Source organism: Lepidochelys kempii, chromosome 2 (genome assembly GCF_965140265.1).
Source record: "Lepidochelys kempii isolate rLepKem1 chromosome 2, rLepKem1.hap2, whole genome shotgun sequence".
In the NCBI taxonomy this organism is placed as follows: Eukaryota; Metazoa; Chordata; order Testudines; family Cheloniidae; genus Lepidochelys; species Lepidochelys kempii.
The window spans coordinates 69,542,664-69,561,691 of NC_133257.1; the positions used below are offsets into that span (position 1 = coordinate 69,542,664).

Sequence of the window (19,028 nt, forward strand, 5' to 3'; positions counted from 1 at the left end):
TATCCACACTGTACATTGCAACAGTCTAGAAAAGCCATGTGGTGTCGTCCCTAGGGTAGGCCATCACAAAGAAACATCAAAGGCAGACAAATCACAGCACTGCAATATAGATTTTTGAAAACTATTCCTTACTTGGGGGTGGAGAAGCTGATGGGCTCTGAGCCACTGGCTTCTGGGCTTTTGCTGGTTGATGTTCAGATTCTCTGATCCCTCTCTTTGGTTGGGTGGGAGTCGCAGATGTTCCCATAGGCTTTTCCCTGCCAACTAAAATAACAAAATGTAAGATGTGACACTACCAAAAAATCATTGGCTTCTCCTACTTAAAAGCTACCCATGTATTCAATGGCAAAAACTAGTAATAAACCTTGCAATTGTCAGACAAATGTACAAGATATACCAAAATCTTTTCTCTGTGCATTGCATAGATGTAAGTAATAGGTTTTTATTACTAGCAGCAAGCATAAAAAAAAAAAAAAAGAAAAAAAGATGGCATGCCAATAAAATCCATTCACCGCTTTGCGATTCTAAGCAACAATTTAACATTGATGTATGAATCAAATGACTCGTTCAAATGCAGTTTTCTTGACGTTAAGTCCCTCCACTGATGTTTTCTTTCTTAAAGGGGGCCATTGCTTTCTTTCAAATAGAACTGCCAGTGGCCATTTCTGAACTATGAAATAGCAAAGAGACAAATCTTGGCTGCTCTGAAAAAAGCATTACGTCCTTTTATCTTCTTTTATTAAGAAGCAAGGTATTTTAGGAACCAACTTTGATACTTGAGTCTATAATGGAGTAGCTATTAGTTTTATTATAGTGATGCCAGTTAGCATTGCTTTAGTTAAGGCTTTCCATTGAAAACCCTTTTCTTCATGGGTTTAGGAGGAAAAATTCTTCTCTCTCATCTGCATGGTATATAGTGACTCAAATATTCTGCCCCCTTCACTCCCAACCACACGCATGGTGCATGCACTGAACTTCCAGTGATGCCATGGTTATGATTACTTTTATTATAATGCTTCTGTGTACCTTTGGAATTGTTTAAATAATAATATAAACTGTGTGCTATAATACTGTCTCTGTCTGCTGACTGAGGTATTTTTGATGAGTTTATACTGCTTTTTTGTGTCTGGGGTTCCCAACTTATAGCCAAAGCTTGATGGTCAATTCCTCATTTTCATGGGCTCTCTCATTTTTTATCTGAAATATCTTTGAGCTAACATCCACAAGATATAAAAAGCTGTGACTGTACTGGTTTCTGCCAGGCTCTCACTGGCCAAGTGACTATCAGCTGCACGCCAAATGGAAAATAAAAAAGGGCTCTGAATGATATAATTCTTTATCAACTGGCTCATATATTTCATTATGGGGTGCATCAAAGCACTCTATGGAACTTTTAGTGCATGACAGTAGGGTCCACATGGACACTTAGTGAGTAGCAGGCTAGTGCAAGGTAGATTTACATCCTAGCCAGCCGCAAACTCAATGTTTGCATAGACAAGCCCTGAGTGTGATGAAAATTGGATAATGTATCACCCCATTAAACTACCAAATTAGAATCAAGAACTGGTCTTTTTAGGGAAACATGAAGGCTGGGATTTGCAAAGGACCTTAAGGGAGTTAATTGCCTAACTCAACAGGAATTGGGAACTTAAATCACTTGGGCCCAGATCCTCAAAGCTATTTAGGCTCCTAACTTTCATTGAAATCAATGGGAGTTAGGTGACTAAATACCTTTAAGGATCCAGGCCCCAGCTCCTTTGAAAATCCCATTATAAAGGAATAATCATTAAAGCATAAGCAATGTTAATTTAGAAGAAGGCCATTTTAATCATATGAAACTATTCCCATTTTGTAGATGGGATTATAAATGCCATATGAAGACAAGGCTGTCTCTGCAATTAAAACTCCATTGCCTTCAAAGATACGGGAGTTCTGTATGAGATGGGGTTGTAAGAGTGAACCATGGAAAGTTTTAATCAACCTATTAAACTGCTTTCTCTGTGGGGAAACAAGAGGTTTAGTAGCTCTTGTTATCCATCCTATGATTCAACATCAGAAAAGAATCAGTAGATGAAATTCCAAAAATTCACAGTCTGAATTATGTCTGTCCCTGTGTGGGAGCACTAGAGGGGGAGAAATTACAGGGAGCTATTTACCCTCTACTACATCTGCTCAGGAGACTTCAGAAAGCTAATTTACGGCTCTCTGCTGCCAAGGTGGTTAGAACAGACTGGCCCCGTGAGGGAATGTTTAGATGGGTGTGGCTTCCACATCTGGCCATGGGATAGTACTAGATAGGTTGCTCTGGGGCAGTACAGCCTAGCTTTTTTTATACCATTCTTAAAGAGGTAGGAAGGACTACCTCTTACCCATATAACACCCTTCTCTCATAATAATAATGACAATGACTCTGGTGGCACTGGGACCTAGACAAGTATGACTTCAAGCACTGCCACTTAGACAGTCCAACATTTCCCCCCCCTACACACACATCTCAGTGTGTCTGTGCCTAATGCAGCCCATAAGGTACAGCAGTTATATATTAATTTTAAAAGGCAATCCCAAATTAATGTCTTTTAGTTCCTGAAGACTAGTTTCATGTTCCCATTTATCTGAATGTCCATGTAAAAAGCATTTCTGTTTTAAACTTCTCCTTCTTTGCCTCATAAAAAAGAGGACATTAAGTGAAAAAAGATAAAAACTGATCAACAAATTCTGGTCATTTGCTCCAGATTGTCAGCATCACAGAAATGTTATCAATATTTAGCAAGATTGCCGCTCCTAGTAGACATTCCAACAGAAACTCAGAGATGTACATTTTCAAATCTATTCCATAGTTTACTCATGATGAGACTTTGTACTGTGCGTTGTACTGTTTACACTTTCTGACTGTTGAGCAGAAGTGCTTATTTTCTTTTGAACTGGCCTGCAGACAACTACAGTGTGTGTTAAAGCTACAGTTCAATGAAGGGGGCAGATACTCATGAGGAAGTACAGCTTTGTGGCTCGGGCAGAGGACTCAGAGATCTGGGTTCTAACTCCTGACAGACTTTCTGTGTGGAAGTTCCCCATCTGTAGAAACAGGGATAATAATATACCTCACAAGGATGTTGTGATACTTAATTCATTAGTTTTTATGGAGGTGCTTTGATGCCATGATTAAAGCAACACAGAAATGTATAAAAACAAAGCTGTCAGGTCTGCATAGTTAGCAGCCACTGACAGTGGAGCAGATTCTCCACTCTGCTCCATTCACACTTTGGGGATTTCCGGAGTGAGAGTGTCCACTCCAGATATACAACCAGCCTACCTGGCTCCTATGCCATATTTCTTGCAGTCTCCAGCAGTGAGGGGCATATTGAAGTTACAGAGGGGGTATGGCCAGAGCACATTCAAGTTGTATTCAGCTGGGGAGCAGTTTCTTGGGAACTGCTGCCAGCTGGCACATGGTAGAGCTGCCCCCAGGCTACTCTAACCAGTGACTGGAGTTGGGCAGAGAATCAGGGAGCTGTAATAACCAGATGTTATGACCATTGTTTTTATCCACATACTCAAAGTTTCATTTATTCAGCAAAAAAAACAATTTTTTTTTCTTTTAACTCCTGAGTTGGTAAAATGAGGTATAAAAATTACCAATGTATATGGGAGGAATTAGTTGCAAGTAGGATATGTTTCTCATTTAAAACGTTCAAGATCAAATTTTCAAGTCTGGTCTCTATATTTTTGCCTTAAACTTTGTGGTCATAAATATTTACATGTACAGCTATAAATATGTGAAATACTCAGTGGTTTGTTTAGTATTCAAAGTTGCATACATTTGATGACTCGTGGGTAGAACAAAATGTTTCTCTCTCCAGTGTGAACAACTGGCTTGGTCTGGCCATCTGGTTGGAGACCAACATACATTCCTCTGTTTTGAACAGATTCTAGACTCACAGATCCACTTTCTAAGTTCTTCTCAATTTTAAAGTGACAGTACACATCACCCGTCCCCTAAAAAAAATGAAATATAGAAATGTGAGTTCAACAATTGAATGTGATACGCAGTTGGAAAACTTTAAAATAAAAACTTGAATATTTGTGTCAATTCAGTTTGTTTTTTAAGTTTTTAGCATACTGTTGTCTAACTGTTCCATCCTATAAATATAGCCTCATGTTTGGACCTATTTATTCCTTTGTGATCAGAAATAGAGATATAATGATCCGAATAAGGGAAATATCATGCATGAGACAGAGAGTTCTGATTCATGTAAAGGTTTAGGCAAAGGCTAAACTTATTCAAAGCAGAGTTTCCCAGTTCTGCAAGTTTTATGGCTGCATGGGAGGTGTAAAAAGTCTCTATTTTAGACAACAGAGGGTAATGCAGTTTATTATTTTACTGACTTTAAAGATTTTATTCCTTCCCCTCTGGCATTGGCAAGTTACTTATAAAAATTTTAAAAGGCAAATATGAACAAGAACTGCTTACTGTTCCATTACACTCGCCATCCTTGATCCTCAGATACATTCTTGGGTTTTTCAGACTCTCAATCATGCAAATTCCAGAGCTGATTTTATGCACTTTCCAATAGGATTCTTCAGATTGCTTTCCTGCTCCACTGCAGCTCCCATCAGGCCTGAGGCAGAGAGCCTGGTAGAGACTTGTGGTGAGCTGGATTATGGCACCGTTGTGGAACACACCCTACAAATCGAAAGATAAAAATATCCATTTGTAAATTACATGGCTTCCCCAACCCCCTTTGATTTGTCACCTTAATACACTCCATCATTTGGCAATAGTTGTACCTTTACATTAGCAATTAAGCAGAAGATGTGAATTATTTTTTTCAAACTACTGCAGGCACATTTCCATGTATAAGGTGGAAAGAGAAGGAGTCCTTGTGGCACCTGAGAGACGAACCCATTTATCTGAGCATGAGCTTTCGTGAGCTACAGCTCACTTCATCCGATGCATACTGTGGAAAGTGGAGAAGATCTTTTATACACACAAAGCATGAAAAAAATTGTGTGTATAAAAGATCTTCTCCACTTTCCACGGTATGCATCTGATGAAGTGAGCTGTAGCTCACGAAAGCTCATGCTCAAATAAATGGGTTCGTCTCTAAGGTGCCACAAGTACTCCTTTTCTTTTTGCGAATACAGACTAACACGGCTGTTACTCTGAAACGTATAAGGTGGTAAGTGACGCAAGTACATTTTTGTCACTAATCATATAAGTGTTCCTTCGACTAGCAAGCTGTTGTCTCCTATGCAAACAATTTTCCATCCAGCTCTGTTGTGTATACCACCCTGGTTTTGGAAGGTATGTTGACTATCTGTGACTTCCTCAGGGTTCACATCATGATATCGCCCTGATAAACTGTAGTCGCAGTCTTTAGCTCCACCTAGTGGGAGGAGATCACTTTCAACTTTCAGTTTGCTGGGATGTGTTCAAGTCCAGTGGGCTTTACAAGAAAAAACTATTTGCAGTTTAGTTTCCTTGATCTCGCTTCCCCAACCTTACCTTCACATGCACACCAAATTCTTTCAAGAGTCCTGCATAGCCTACTGTATCATCGGCTACTTTGCCTTGAAGACTGAATGTAATCATGTGCCCTGGATTCCGGGCTGATTCCAGAATTGCACAGCGATTTGGCTGAACATAAACTTGAAGCTCACAGAGAGTATCTTCATTGTTCTAACATAAGAAAAGCAGGAATAATCAATTATATGAACCACTAGATATAAGTAATATGAAAGAGAAGTCACGCCATGGGGTCTCTATTTCTGTACCTCTATTAATTCCTCCTGGTGCCAGAAACATATTGCTATTAGCCATAAAGATCAACCTAATATGGAAATTCTCAAATTTGTTTTTGAGCTTGAAATTCTAAAATTGAGAAGCCTGAAACTGGGGACAGAATCTTGAAATAAGACAAGCCTGTTATCTATTTGTAATTATGTTCATTGGGTACAATTTGTTTCCTGGGTTCTGCTAGAGAAAGTCAGGTCAGGAACTGCCAGAGGCAGAACTTCTGCACTGACTGCAGGTACAAGAACTAAGATACTCAGACTCCTTACTGCGGAGGTCTGGGGTCACCTGGTGCAGCCCACAAACTGGACTGAGTCAGAAGAGAGGGTGCAAGGCCAGGGCTCCCAGGAAATGCACTCGGAATATCTTTCAGGTACCTTTCACCAGCAGCAGCAGCACTGTGGCCCCCCACATCAGGGTTTATATTGCTCTCCCTGGATAAACATCTAGGGAAGGCAGCAACCCACAGGGACCCAACCAGATGGCTGAATCAGGCTTATTATTTGTATTTGTCTGGTCAGAGTGTAAAGGGCTGTGGATTAATTCCTGGTCCTTTTGCATGAAAGACACTATACACAAAAATACACATTGTATTGGATTTATAACAGAGCTGGGCAAAAATGAAAAGTTTCAAGATTTCAAAGCTATTTTCATTTCACATGGTTCAAAGTGGACTCTTGCTTTTTCAAAAAAAATCATTAAGTTTTTTAATCTAACACATTAAGTTATCTCTCATTTACTGAAAACTCAGGTTTAAGAAAATGAAAAATGTCAATAGCCATTTTAATAACAGTTTTGATAACTTTTAAAATAACAAATTAGATAAAAAGGTTGTTTCCAAGAAAGGCCATTTTTGCATGAAAAAAAAACCTTTTCATTCAAAACATTTCAACGTGCTCTAACTGAAGCTTTTGAGAATAAAAGAAATCATCAGGTGGAATTTAAATGAGACTGTGAAACAAGAGAGCCACAGGACCTTTGATTAAATCTGAAACCTATACAACTGATTACAGTATTACAGTACTGTTTTACTGTTTCTTCCAAGGATCACAAAGTGCTTTAATAATTAATTAATTAATCCTCACAACTCCCTTATGAAGAAGTGTTTTATTACTATATGCAATTTAGAATTGGTAAACTGAGGCAGAGACGTTAAGTGGCTTGCTCAAGATCCAAAAGAAAAAGTCAGTGACAGAGGTGGAAATAGAAGAACAGTATCCTTTCACCCTATTTGTAATGATGTCGAGAACAAGAAAGAGCTGTTCATTGCTGTGTGGAACAGGAACAAGAAGAGTTTGCACCATTTGTTCTGTGGCTTGAAGCCATTCCCAAATAGGTGTCCAATTCTGCAAGGTGCTGAGTAAATTCTTCTGCTAAAGCCGATGTATATTATATAAAGGAGGCTTGTGGCCTGTTTTGACCACTAGGTTACTTGCTTCTCAAATAAGGGAAAGCAAAACACAGTTGGTTCCATACTCAGTGAAACACAGTTCTATCTTCCAGAACCCCACTTGCCTAATCACATGCTGTGAGTGCTGTGACAGAGTGATGCGGGGCTTGGCTTCCAGGAGGAAGACTCTTTCCCGTTGAGCTCAGTATCTCTACAGGAGTTGGGAGAAGAGAAAGAGAAAGAAAAGGGACAGAGGCCGTCTCTTCTGTAGTGCAGAAAGTCCACTGGTGAAGACGTTAGATAAAGGAGGGAGCCAAAGAGGAGGATAGAAAGGAGCCTATTTACTGAAGATCTCAAGAGTTTACAGGGGAAGATGGAGAGACTCCCTTCTAAAGGAATCCTGGGCTTCATGGGAAATGGGATGAAAGAGCCTCTCTCCTGCAGCACTCAGGAGCTCCATTCTTTAAAAATCTCTCTAACATAGAGCTCAAGAGCTTTGCAGGTTGACGAGGGGATGGAGCAAGGTCTCTCCCTTTCCCACCTCCAAACTGAGGTTGCCTAGGCTGTATCTTCTGGCCCTTGATCTGCTTGTTGATTTGACCAGGGCTGTGGAAGAACCCTCCCCATAAGTTGACTAAATGGGATCCAGTTTCTTTGGTTCACACCTAGTAGGACTTACAAGGTTTCACGTGCTTGACTTTCCAAGAAGCTTGAGGTCAGGAAAACATGTAGACAAGCAAGCAAGTAAAACCAGTACTAATCTGTTGCTGTTGACAAAAATCTACCTTTGAGGAGAGGATGAGAGAGCAGGGATCAAGCTAGGCTTGGAACATTAACTTGCAACAAGCCTTGAAAGGCAGGTTAGTTACAAAAAGTGATAGGGAAATAAATGGATATTTACAATTAGCACTTGGCACTGATAATTATCCAAGGAGAGGAGATGCCAGGGCATGCCAGATATGTTGTCAACATTTGATTAGCTGGTATAAACAATGAAACACAGCTCATAATTTTAAGGTTGTATAAATCAAATACTTCTCAATGAGCCATTGAAAATATTAAATGAAATACTAAGTGAGATGCAGGAGGAAAGAGTAAAAATATAAATAGATAGGCACCAAAGCAGAATCCAAACTTTCCAGATCTTTGGCAAGTTCAAACTTCAGATTTTGGTTTTGCAACTTGGCCTCATCTCTGATTGGAAGTACCTGCTACTTATTAGTACAGAGAACAAAAGCTGCATTATATTTAATATATTTATAAATAATTAATAAATAATAATAATCCTGAAACAATTAAAAGCAATAAGGCAATTTCATACCATTCCAGTGACATAGCCATTGTCAAGAGCAAGGGCAAGATGTGGCATCTGATGACTCTTAAATACATGTGCGTTTCTTTTGACAGTCACATCAAAAAGACCTAAAGAGTTTTGGGGAGAAAAAAAGTAAAGCCACAGATGTATTCAAACTCATTTTTACATCTAATACCCACAAGTGACTTCTGATTTGGCAAAGACATTATCTGACAGGGAAGAGGCTGAATTAAAAAAATTAGTAATTAGAACTGAGGAAAAATTTGGACTCTAATCAACAGATCGCCTCCCAGTTCATTTGGGGAAGCTTATAAAGTCACTGCCAGAGAGCTATCAGCGAAGCTCAAAAATCTCTTGGTAAGAGTAGATTTATTGTTTGTGAAATATCAAAACAAAATAATACCCCATCCCAATACCCCAAAAAGGGAGCCAGGGACTCGATGAAGTGTACTGGAGGCCTCACTATGGCTAATTGATTTTATGTGGAAGACACACAGATACCACAAAAAGAAAAGCAGGACTTGTGGCACCTTAGAGACTAACAAATTTATTTGAGCATAAGCTTTCGTGAGCTACAGCTCACTTCATCGGATGTATTCAGTGGAAAATACAGTGGGGAGATTTATATACACAGAGAATATGAAACAATGGGTGTTACCATACACACCAGCAACCACACACCACACAACAGAACCACTAACCCAGGAACCTATCCTTGCAACAAAGCCCGTTGCCAACTGTGTCCACATATCCATTCAGGGAACACCATCATCAGGCCTAATTACATCAGCCACTCTATCAGAGGCTAGTTCACCTGCACATCTACCAATGTGATATATGCCATCATGTGCCAGCAATGCCCCTCTGCCATGTACATTGGCCAAACTGGCTATGTCTCTACATAAAAGGATCAATGGACACAAATCAGACGTCAAGAATTATAACATTCAAAAACCAGTTGGAGAACACTTCAATCTCTTTGGTCACTCGATTACAGACCTAAAAGTGGCAATTCTTCAACAAAAAAACTTCAAAAACAGACTCCAACGAGAGACTGCTGAATTGGAATTAATTTGCAAACTGGATACAATTAACTTAGGCTTGAATAAAGACTGGGAGTGGATGGGTCATTACACAAAGTAAAACTATTTCCCCATGTTTAATCTCCCCCCCCCCCCCCCCCCCGCTGTTCCTCAGACGTTCTTGTCAACTGCTGGAAATGGCCAACCTTGATTATCACTACAAAAGGTCCCCGTTTCCCCCCCCCCCCGCCCGCTCTCCTGCTGGTAATAGCTCACCTTACCTGATCACTCTCATTACAGTGTGTATGGTAACACCCATTGTTTCATGTTCTCTGTGTATATAAATCTCCCCACTGTATTTTCCACAGAATGCATCTGATGAAGTGAGCTGTAGCTCACGAAAGCTTATGCTCAAATAAAATTGTGAGTCTCTAAGGTACCACAAGTCCTCCTTTTCTTTTTGCGGATACAGACTAACACGGCTGATACTCTGAAACAGATACCACAGTGAAGGGCAGCAGTATACAATCCTAAGGTAGATAGGGAGATAAAATCTATTTCTTTCAGCAGAATTCTATTTATTATTTGTAAAAACAAATTTTGCAGCATGGCTCTGAATTTCCATATTCTTAAGGTTTACCTCTTCCATGATGCCTCCAAAACCCTTGACAATGGTGAAGCAGTGAAGTGCTTACTGCATTAGCAGTGACAGTTGTTTATTTATTATACTTATAATAATAGCCTTGCCAACAGGGGAACACAAGGAAGCTCCCTGTTGTCTCTCTTCATATACTTAGGGAGAGATTCTCACCCCAATTCTGGCACCTGTGGACCTGATAAAAGGGCTGAAGCAGCATAGCCTCGTATATGTAAGGGGAGGATTCCCCCAGCACAGGCAATATGGAAGATAATTCCCAGTATAGAGATGTGCCAGAGTGGGCCTGGGGGCAAGAGGTGTGGGTTTGGGGCAGGGTGCAGCACACAGCAGTACAGAGATTCTAGACATCACTGTGGCTCATAGGGCATCGCAGGGGGCTGCCATAACTCAGACAGGCTCCAGGGCCACGTTATTCCTGGGGCCTCTCCAGTCCCTGGAGCAGCTCTGGATCAGGAGGGTGCTAGGGTGACTGACAGTCACCTTATCCCCTCCCTCTTGGGCTGAGAGTTCTGGGCTGTGCTTCTTAGAGTACAATGTTCAGTGCTTTTCACAATGGAGCCTCAATCCCTAACTGGGGCCTCCAGACACTACCACATTATAAATATATACATAAAAAACACTGTACTTTCCCTAAATGCATGTAGCTCCCACTGATAGCAATAAATACAGTGAGTCAAACTCAACCCTGGTGCAATTCCACTGTGTGTCATTTCTCTCCCATAGGCCTTTTCTATCACTCTGATGGGCCCACTTGCAGTGCAAGGTACTACTCAGAATGGCAGAATCTGGCCCAGAGATTTTATCTATTGACTAATTTTGTTCCATTCATAATAAAATAGATCTGTTGCAACCTGCTGTTTAGTAGTTAAAAAATTAAGCATATTCATTCAGTGAAGCAAGGCTGCATGCACTGTATGCCTATTTAAACTATTGTTCTAACTAGATCAATTACATTCAAGGTAATTATCTCATACATGGGGGCATCTTGCATGCTGACAGTGTTCCTACCTGCCAGAATCAAACCACATCTCAGAAAATAATAATCACAATGGCACTTCTCTTAATGCTTCCAGTTAGGGATAAAAAACCCTGGAAAATTAATAATGCCTGAGCCAAATCCTCAACTGATGTAAATTGCCATTACTCCATCAAAAACACTGGAGCTAACCTGATTTATACCAGCTGAGGATCTGATCCGAAGTTATTAATAAATTGTTCCTTGTGATCCCACCAACATTTGAAAGACAGGAAAGTTTCAGCCCAAGTAGCTTCCACGAAAGTTGCTTACTATGAAAGATAAGTAGATGGTGCTTCTCTTTGGAAACTTCATTCTTAACGGTGAGTGCAAGGAACAGTACCCCAAGATGAAAAATGAAGCCACAAGTCTCACATCAGCTCCTGTACAGAGCTAGTCTACAGTAATGTGCATGTATTTAACCCAAACAAACGTTCAAGGGAAATTTTGAGGGGTAGAGACGTATTCTTCATGCCAAGAAGTGTACGTAGCTCTGTGCCTACATTTGACATCACAATTGTGCTAGCTGCATGCTTTATTTACATGGTCATTTGCCGTAACTGTGTGTGCAGTTGTGGTACCTGCACAATTACACACAGACTGAAAATACTACTCACTGAAAATTAGAACATGACATGCATGATGATTTTACTTCTGTGTAAAATTAAATGTACAGAAAGTGCTATAAATTTAATGTGTTTATATGTTTAAAAAACTTCCATGCAGAAGTCCACATATGCACATGAAGGAAAGTGTATGCAGATGCAACAGTCCACAGTAAGCAGACAGCAGTGTAAATTTGTATTCTGCATGCAAAATGATTATGAACTCTGTGGTGTCATGTGGAATTGAATCAAACATAATCCATCAGTCCAAGCTATAGTGTTAAAAATTGAACAGATTTGCTTATTGCCTCAGTGCAGACTAGGAGACCTGGTTCATGTAAGGAGGTTGATTTGGAGGTTTACCCAGTAGTTCACAGTTTATAATCATAAAATGAAACTCCCTGAAACTCCCTGGATTTCCAGGATGCTCTCATGCTGGGTAACTGCATTTAGGGATTTGGAATGCTCTGAAATTTAAGGCAATTCTTAGAGATTTGATTAATTCAACATTCTGAGTCACTGAATAATTGCACTCCAAGAGCAACCATGATAACTAAAAAGGGATCTTTCTGAAAATAAAGTAAAACCCATATTCCATGCCTATCAGATTTTATTTATCTACCTGTGGACAGTCCTGCACGGAGAAGATTACTTGAGGAGTTATTCACATGGGGGTTTTCTGCCCCAATTTCTCAGAGACATCCCACAGGTAATTGCTGGGAATTTGCTCATTGCCTTGAAGGCTCTCTCAAGTATGTCCTTCAAGGTTCTGTTCTGTTCAGAGCATAGGAGAGGCCACTTGGGAGAGACCTGAGACATTTTGGGTTGCACTGCCATAATGTACATGACAACAAGCTCTTAATCTCATTTTCTCAAACACTTGTAACACAGTTCTTTCTCCTTGCCAGAGAGAGCTGAGGCTTGAATGGGAGTGAGTTGGCTGAAGCTAAGCCAGATAAGATGGAAATGATACTGGTAGAGAGGGGTACCTGCCTCAGTTGTTGAGAGGGTTTTACCACCCTTACCATGGAGATCTGCATTCTGAATCACTAAACCATCACGTGAGAACTAGATTCTATTTAATAATGGGAAGCCATTGTGAGATGTTCTTTTACAACAAAACCAAGTGGCTTTTACTATTAATAGTTTTAAATGCTTTCAAGAGTAAGAACATTCATGGTTGCCATTCTCTGCTCCTGATAGAATTAATTTTGAATCTTATACATGACACACGCAATGATCTGATGATGCCCTCCTTCCTCGTGCTGTTCACCCACACGTCCCCATCTGGTAAATATTTTACCATATTTGTCCTTCTTGTCACCAAGTGCATCAACTGTGCCATCTGGACTGAGGCGTATGAAACCATGGGTAAGCCTGCTGTAGAACTGAAGAGTGTTGCCTTTCTGAAACTTCCATCTTTCAGCAGCCCACTGGTTATATTTTTAAAAGAAGGAAGAAAAGAGCCCTTATGAGAAGATACAGGAAGAAAACTTCACATACAGAAATAACTATTGACCTGATTTTCCCTAGAACAGACTATGTATACTGCCAAATCAATTTTTTAAAAGAGAAAAAATCTTTACGTTTTCCTCTCTCTTGAGTTCCAGCTCTTGCCCTGCAGAGATAGAGAGAATGTGATCAGTTTACACAGTATCCTGGCCATCCTTTGACACAGTCACAGTGACAAGGGACTCTCTTCTGCATTGTTTTATGCTTACTTGCAGAGAAGGTGGTGGTGTCAGTGATATTTAGTTCTCTTACAATTTTACCATCCTCTTCCCCTTGATCTAGCCATCTTTGGAGAGAAACAGAACCCATTCTGATTATATAGTTTTGATCTCAAACCCAGCAATATTTTTGTCACAATGTTTACACATTACATTTTAATATTTTGTGCACTGAGGCCCTGAACCAGCAAAGCACTTAAGCATGTGCTTAACTTTAAGCATGTGAGAGTTTCCATTGCTCACTTTTTTAAAGTTATATGTGTGCTTAAGCACTTTTCTTGATCAGGACCTAAAGGCCCAAGTCAGCCTGCCTACCTGGGGATCTCAACTAGTATTCCAATGCTAGGGATCAGTAATAGCAGATCCACTGACCACACTGTCTGCCCCCAAAAGGCTACTGCGGGGAGCTCAGCTGTACAGATTCCTAAAATTGCCTCTCATGAAGCAAATTTCTTGCAGGCAACACCATCCTCCCCACCCCCAACCCATTCAGTTGAAACTGTGCCATTAAAACTAAAAAAGGCTTTATTGTCTTCTTACTTACACTCAGTAAATTAGAGATAACTCAGTTAAAATCAAAGGAGTTGAACCATTGTAAAAATGATGTCAGTGAGAGGTGTATCAAGCCCTACAACCACACAGAGGATTTTTCTGTGTGAAACAGATTTCAACAGTCCCTGAATTATTTATGAAACTAGCATTGTATTTCAAGCTCTCTCCGTAGCAGTTCATTTTACCTACAATACTGAATCAAAATTAGGTCACGCTAAGAGGAGGTGCTATATCAGATGGGCAGAAAGCCCACACGCACACATAAATCAATTTCAGGGTACACATCAATCACTCAAAGCTGACTTGGGCACTTATTTATTCACTTGTAGAAGTGAAAGGAGGACACAGAATTGAGGTGCCATTGGCAAGTTGTAGCTGGATTCATACATGACTGGACTTTACAAATTCCTAATATTTGTACTGATTTTTATTAATATGACTTTCCATAAGCTATTTGTGAGTTACTTGATAGTAGATAAAATTAGAAACGAGCACGGGAGTAGCAGATTCAGAGCAGAAGAGACCACAGGGGAAGCAGCAGGGAAATTGGGATTGCTTCTAGTTCTGCTGCTGCTCAGTGACAGGTTTGAGGTGGACAGGGGAAGGACCAGCCACTCAGATACACCTCATGAGAACTGAAAGCCTGATCCTGAGTCCACTGAAGTAAATGCCAAAGCTCCCCTTGATATTGTCAATGGTGCAGAATTACCCTTAGAGAGAGAGCAACCCACTCAACTGAAAAGTATTGGCTTGGATATAGGGAGAGGTGGATCAGCTGATGTCAGATTCAAAATGTCAGATGAGGTGATGTGCCAGCCAGCAGCTGCTGAACGTTGTAGCAGTTTGGGGTGGAGACACCTTACATAGAATGTTTCAATGCTCAGTCAATGGTTAAATGTATCACAGGTCTGAAGTGACCAGATGTTGTTACCATCTTATGACTGTTTGGCAGAGTATGTAAAAGGAGTTGGATCATCTCAATTCGATTCTCGGGGGACAAGCACCTCACAAATCACCCCTGACTGGAGAAGTCACGAACAACTAGTTGTTATTACAACATAACCCATTTGAAAACACCACCAACCTGTGACAAAGAAAAGAATAATCCAGGTCTGTGACAGGATCCTTGACTACAATCTTCTCCAGAAACCATCCATTTCCTATGAACAAAATAAAAACAAAGTACATCCTAAAATAAAAATTTTCTGTGCGTGTGTGTGTGTGTGCGTGGATGCATGCACGTGCATACACACACACACACTCATATATCTGGCCGGATTCTGATTTAAGTTACACCATCTTAAATCAAGGGTAACTCCACTGAATTCACAGAGCTATGTCAATGTCAAACCAGTTTAAGTCAGATCAGAATCAGACCCAGTAACTTTAAATACAAATGAATATAACATCAGCACCATGGAAGGAGTCACTCCCTGATATACAGTAGTGCTCATCATTTTTCTGTAATTACATTAAGGTCCTTGTCAGGGTTGAATGCTTTCAGAGCAATCCCTCGTGAGCCTGCATGTGTATTGCTCATAGCTCCCACTCAGACTCTTGCAGCAATTACCCAGACCAGATTAGGTCAAAGCACATACTCCTTTCTGGGGGGGTCTGGTTTATTAACTACATCCACAAAGTGTAACTCACCATTTTAGTCACTCAAATACATACGTTCTCTGGATCCATATAACAGTCCAGGCATGTTTTCTTGCCCCTGTTCAGGAGCTCCCCATGCCCCCATCACCCCAAGTCCCCTTCTTGGAGCTGGGTTGTAGTTCAAAGAGTCACTCCCTCAAGACAGGAGTCCCCCAGCCAGCTCTCCTTCTTGGATCTGGGGTTGTAACTTAGGTCTTGTAGGTCCTTAGCCAGCTTCTCCTTCAGCTGGCCCCTTTTCCCCAATTAGTCCTTGGGGGGAGGGATAGCTCAGTGGTTTGAGCACTGGCCTGCTTAAACCCAGAGTTGTGAGTTCAATCCTTGAAGGGGCCATTTAGGGATCTGGGGCAAAAATTGGAGATTGATCCTGCTTTGAGCAGGGGGTTGGACTAGATGACCTCCTGAGGTCCCTTCCAACCCTGATATTCTATGATTCAGCAGGCAGGCCTTCTCTGCTATTAAGGAGGAGGTAGCATATACACTGCTCCCCTTTCTAAAGCTCATCCCAGTTGGCTGGGAGAAGGGGGAACTTTGCCCCACCTGCTCTACGAGACTCCTGGTCCTGGGCCCTTAAAGAAACAGTAGCAAGATTTTCTCTCAACACTACTTATATGCAAGACCACTTCCTCTCGAATCAATATCTTCTAGGACCTTGCATACCAGACCTCCCAAATCTTAAAGAGCCACACCACATGATGGAGGTAGGCTGACCCCAGGCACCACTACCCTTAGGGGGACAGACCGCCTCATCACAGTACAAGCTATTGTAAGGAAAGAAAGATTCACTTCAAAAACTCTCCATTTACAGTCACATATGCTAGAAGCACCAGAGGTGTTAATAGTGGACGGTTGCAGGCTAGTGCAGCTCTTTATCCGTCTCATTTAAAGCATTTAATTTATGTATTTGAGAAGATATTTTCTGAGTCTTTTTAATTCTTTAATATTCTGGTCAAATTATCAATAAAGCTGAACATATCCATATTTTGGATACAATTTGGCAATAACACTGCATCCATTTTTTTAAACATTAATTATCATTGCCAGCAAGGGTACTATCCATTCCCTGCTAGTCCATGGCATTAAATGATGCAATATTCACTTGATGAGTATACATTGTGAGAGACAGTGCAACTCCATGGAATATTTCAGAAGTCCAGGAAGCTGACAGTTTAATCATTAACCAATCTGAGAGGCCCACATTGCCAGCAATTCTAAGGGACTGTATTGACTAGCTCAAAGCAGAATGAAGAAAATTGATTGTTTGACACTACTGATCTGGGCGCATGGCTGTTTCATCATTGCAAAACTCCACGACAGAGACCCATGTTATAATGTGCAGAAACGACAGAGGATAGCAGGCATTTTCCTGAGAGACACTACTGCAGAGGAAGAGTTGATGAGAATGGAGTTCATATGAGAATGGAGATTTTAAGATACAGCCAAACCTGCCGTGAGCAACAAGCCAAATGACTAATTTAAAAAATCAATTGCTTAGAGGAAGTGGGTTTTCCAATAAAAGTGGATTAAGATTGCAAGACTGCATTCAATAGGTCTGGAGACACTTCCTTTGTCTCCCACTCATTTGTCCAGCTTGTCTACTTAGATTGCAAGCTCTCTAGGGCAGGGAATGTCTCACGATGTTTCTGTACAGGGCTTAACACAATGGGGCCCTGATTTAGTCTGGGGTTTCTAGGCATTACTGTAATACAAATAGATATAACAAATAATAATAGTACTAATAGTACTAATAAAAAATAATAATGGTGTGGTCTCTTAAGACAGGAGGTTGCAAAATAAAGACTGCCACTGAAAAACCTATGAGAGGTTGTCTGGAGGAGTGGAAAAGGGGAAGTTACTCACCCTGCAGTAACTGAAGTTCTTCGAGATGTGTGTCCCTGTGGGTTCTCCACTCTAGGTGTCAGTGTGTCCCGGCGCCGTTGATCGGAGATTTTCAGTAGCAGTGCCTGTTCAGGATGCAGGCGCTCAGTTGGTATCTCCCGTCTCGTTGGAATCTTCCTGAGCACCTGGATCCCGTACACACCCCACCCCCACCCCCCCGCCACACACACACACACACACACAGTTCCTTCTCTACCATGGAGCAATTATACTAGTACTCCAAAGTAAAGGGGAGGAGGGTAGGGAGTGGAGCACCCACAAGGACACACATCTTGAAGAACTTCAGTTACTGCAAGGTAAGTAATTTCTCCTTCTTCTTCGAGTGCTGTCCCTGTGGGTGTTCCACTCTAGGTGAATGTGTAGCAGTTCCCACTATGGTCAGTAGGACTTTGGAGATATGGCAGTGAGTACTGTAGAGAGTACTGTATGGCCTACTATGGTGTCTGCCATGGTATCTTGTGTGATAGCATAGTGTTTGGCAAACGTGTTTTCAGATGACCATGTAGCCACTTTACAGATGTCAGGAATGGGTACATTATGTAGGAAGGCAACGGATGTTGACATAGCTCGAGTGGAATGAGTTCTAATGCCTTCGGGAGGTTGAATATTTTGAATAAGGTAAGAGGATCTGATGCAGTCAGAGATCCATTTGGACAGACATTGTTTAGAGATAGCCGTACCTTTTGATCTTTCGGTGATGGAGACAAAGAGTTGTGGAGATTTTTGAAATGGCTTAGTCCTGTCTAAGTAAAAGGTGATTGCTCGCCTGACGTCAAGAGTATGCAGGGTTGCCTCATGTGGAGTCTTGTGAGGTTTGGGTAAGAAAGTAGGTAAGTATATAGGTTGATTAAGGTGGAAGGTGGATACCACCTTAGGGAGAAATTTAGGATGTGGTCTAAGGGTGACTTTGTCTTTGGAGAAGATTGTGTAGGGAGGATGGGCCATCAAGGCATTTTGCAGGCCCATGGGAAATCGTTTTATGGTGGGCTGGGTAAAGAGTGAATAACCTTCTAACAGGTGATGGAAGGTGGTAAGTGCTGCCAAGTGTACTTTGATGGAGCTGAGCAAAAGTCCATCCTGTTTTAATTTCAGGAGGTAGTCTAGAATGTTAGGGAGGGTCACCGTATTGGGCATTCACCAGAGGGTGAAACGCTTTCACTTCTGCAGGTAAGTTTTACTAGTGGAGTCTTTTCTACTGTGCAAGAGGACATATCGGGCTTGCTTGGAACAGGCTAGTTCATGGGTTTGGAACCATAAAGGAACCAGGCTGTCAGGTGGAGCTTTTGGAGTTGAGGGTGAAGAACCCATCCGTTGTCCTGGGAAAGGAGATCTGGCCTGTTGGGGAGAGCCCATGGATGACGGGAGGACACGTGGAGTAGGTAAGGATACCATGTC

The 19,028-nt window shown here is 41.2% G+C and overlaps 1 protein-coding gene across 1 annotated transcript in view; it reads right to left on the minus strand.

Annotated features, from left to right (window-relative positions):
* The window catches only part of RP1 (RP1 axonemal microtubule associated), a 295,171-nt gene that overhangs the window by 223,556 nt on the left and 52,587 nt on the right, over positions 1 to 19,028 (minus strand). Inside the window, exons 8-16 of the mRNA XM_073329615.1 lie at positions 15,163 to 15,238; positions 13,518 to 13,594; positions 13,383 to 13,414; positions 13,100 to 13,229; positions 8,503 to 8,603; positions 5,504 to 5,677; positions 4,469 to 4,681; positions 3,816 to 3,993; positions 133 to 264 (exon numbers count right to left, since the gene is read on the minus strand). Coding sequence (XP_073185716.1) covers positions 133 to 264; positions 3,816 to 3,993; positions 4,469 to 4,681; positions 5,504 to 5,677; positions 8,503 to 8,603; positions 13,100 to 13,229; positions 13,383 to 13,414; positions 13,518 to 13,594; positions 15,163 to 15,238 — 1,113 coding nt within the window. The remainder of the gene's footprint in view (positions 1 to 132; positions 265 to 3,815; positions 3,994 to 4,468; positions 4,682 to 5,503; positions 5,678 to 8,502; positions 8,604 to 13,099; positions 13,230 to 13,382; positions 13,415 to 13,517; positions 13,595 to 15,162; positions 15,239 to 19,028) is intronic.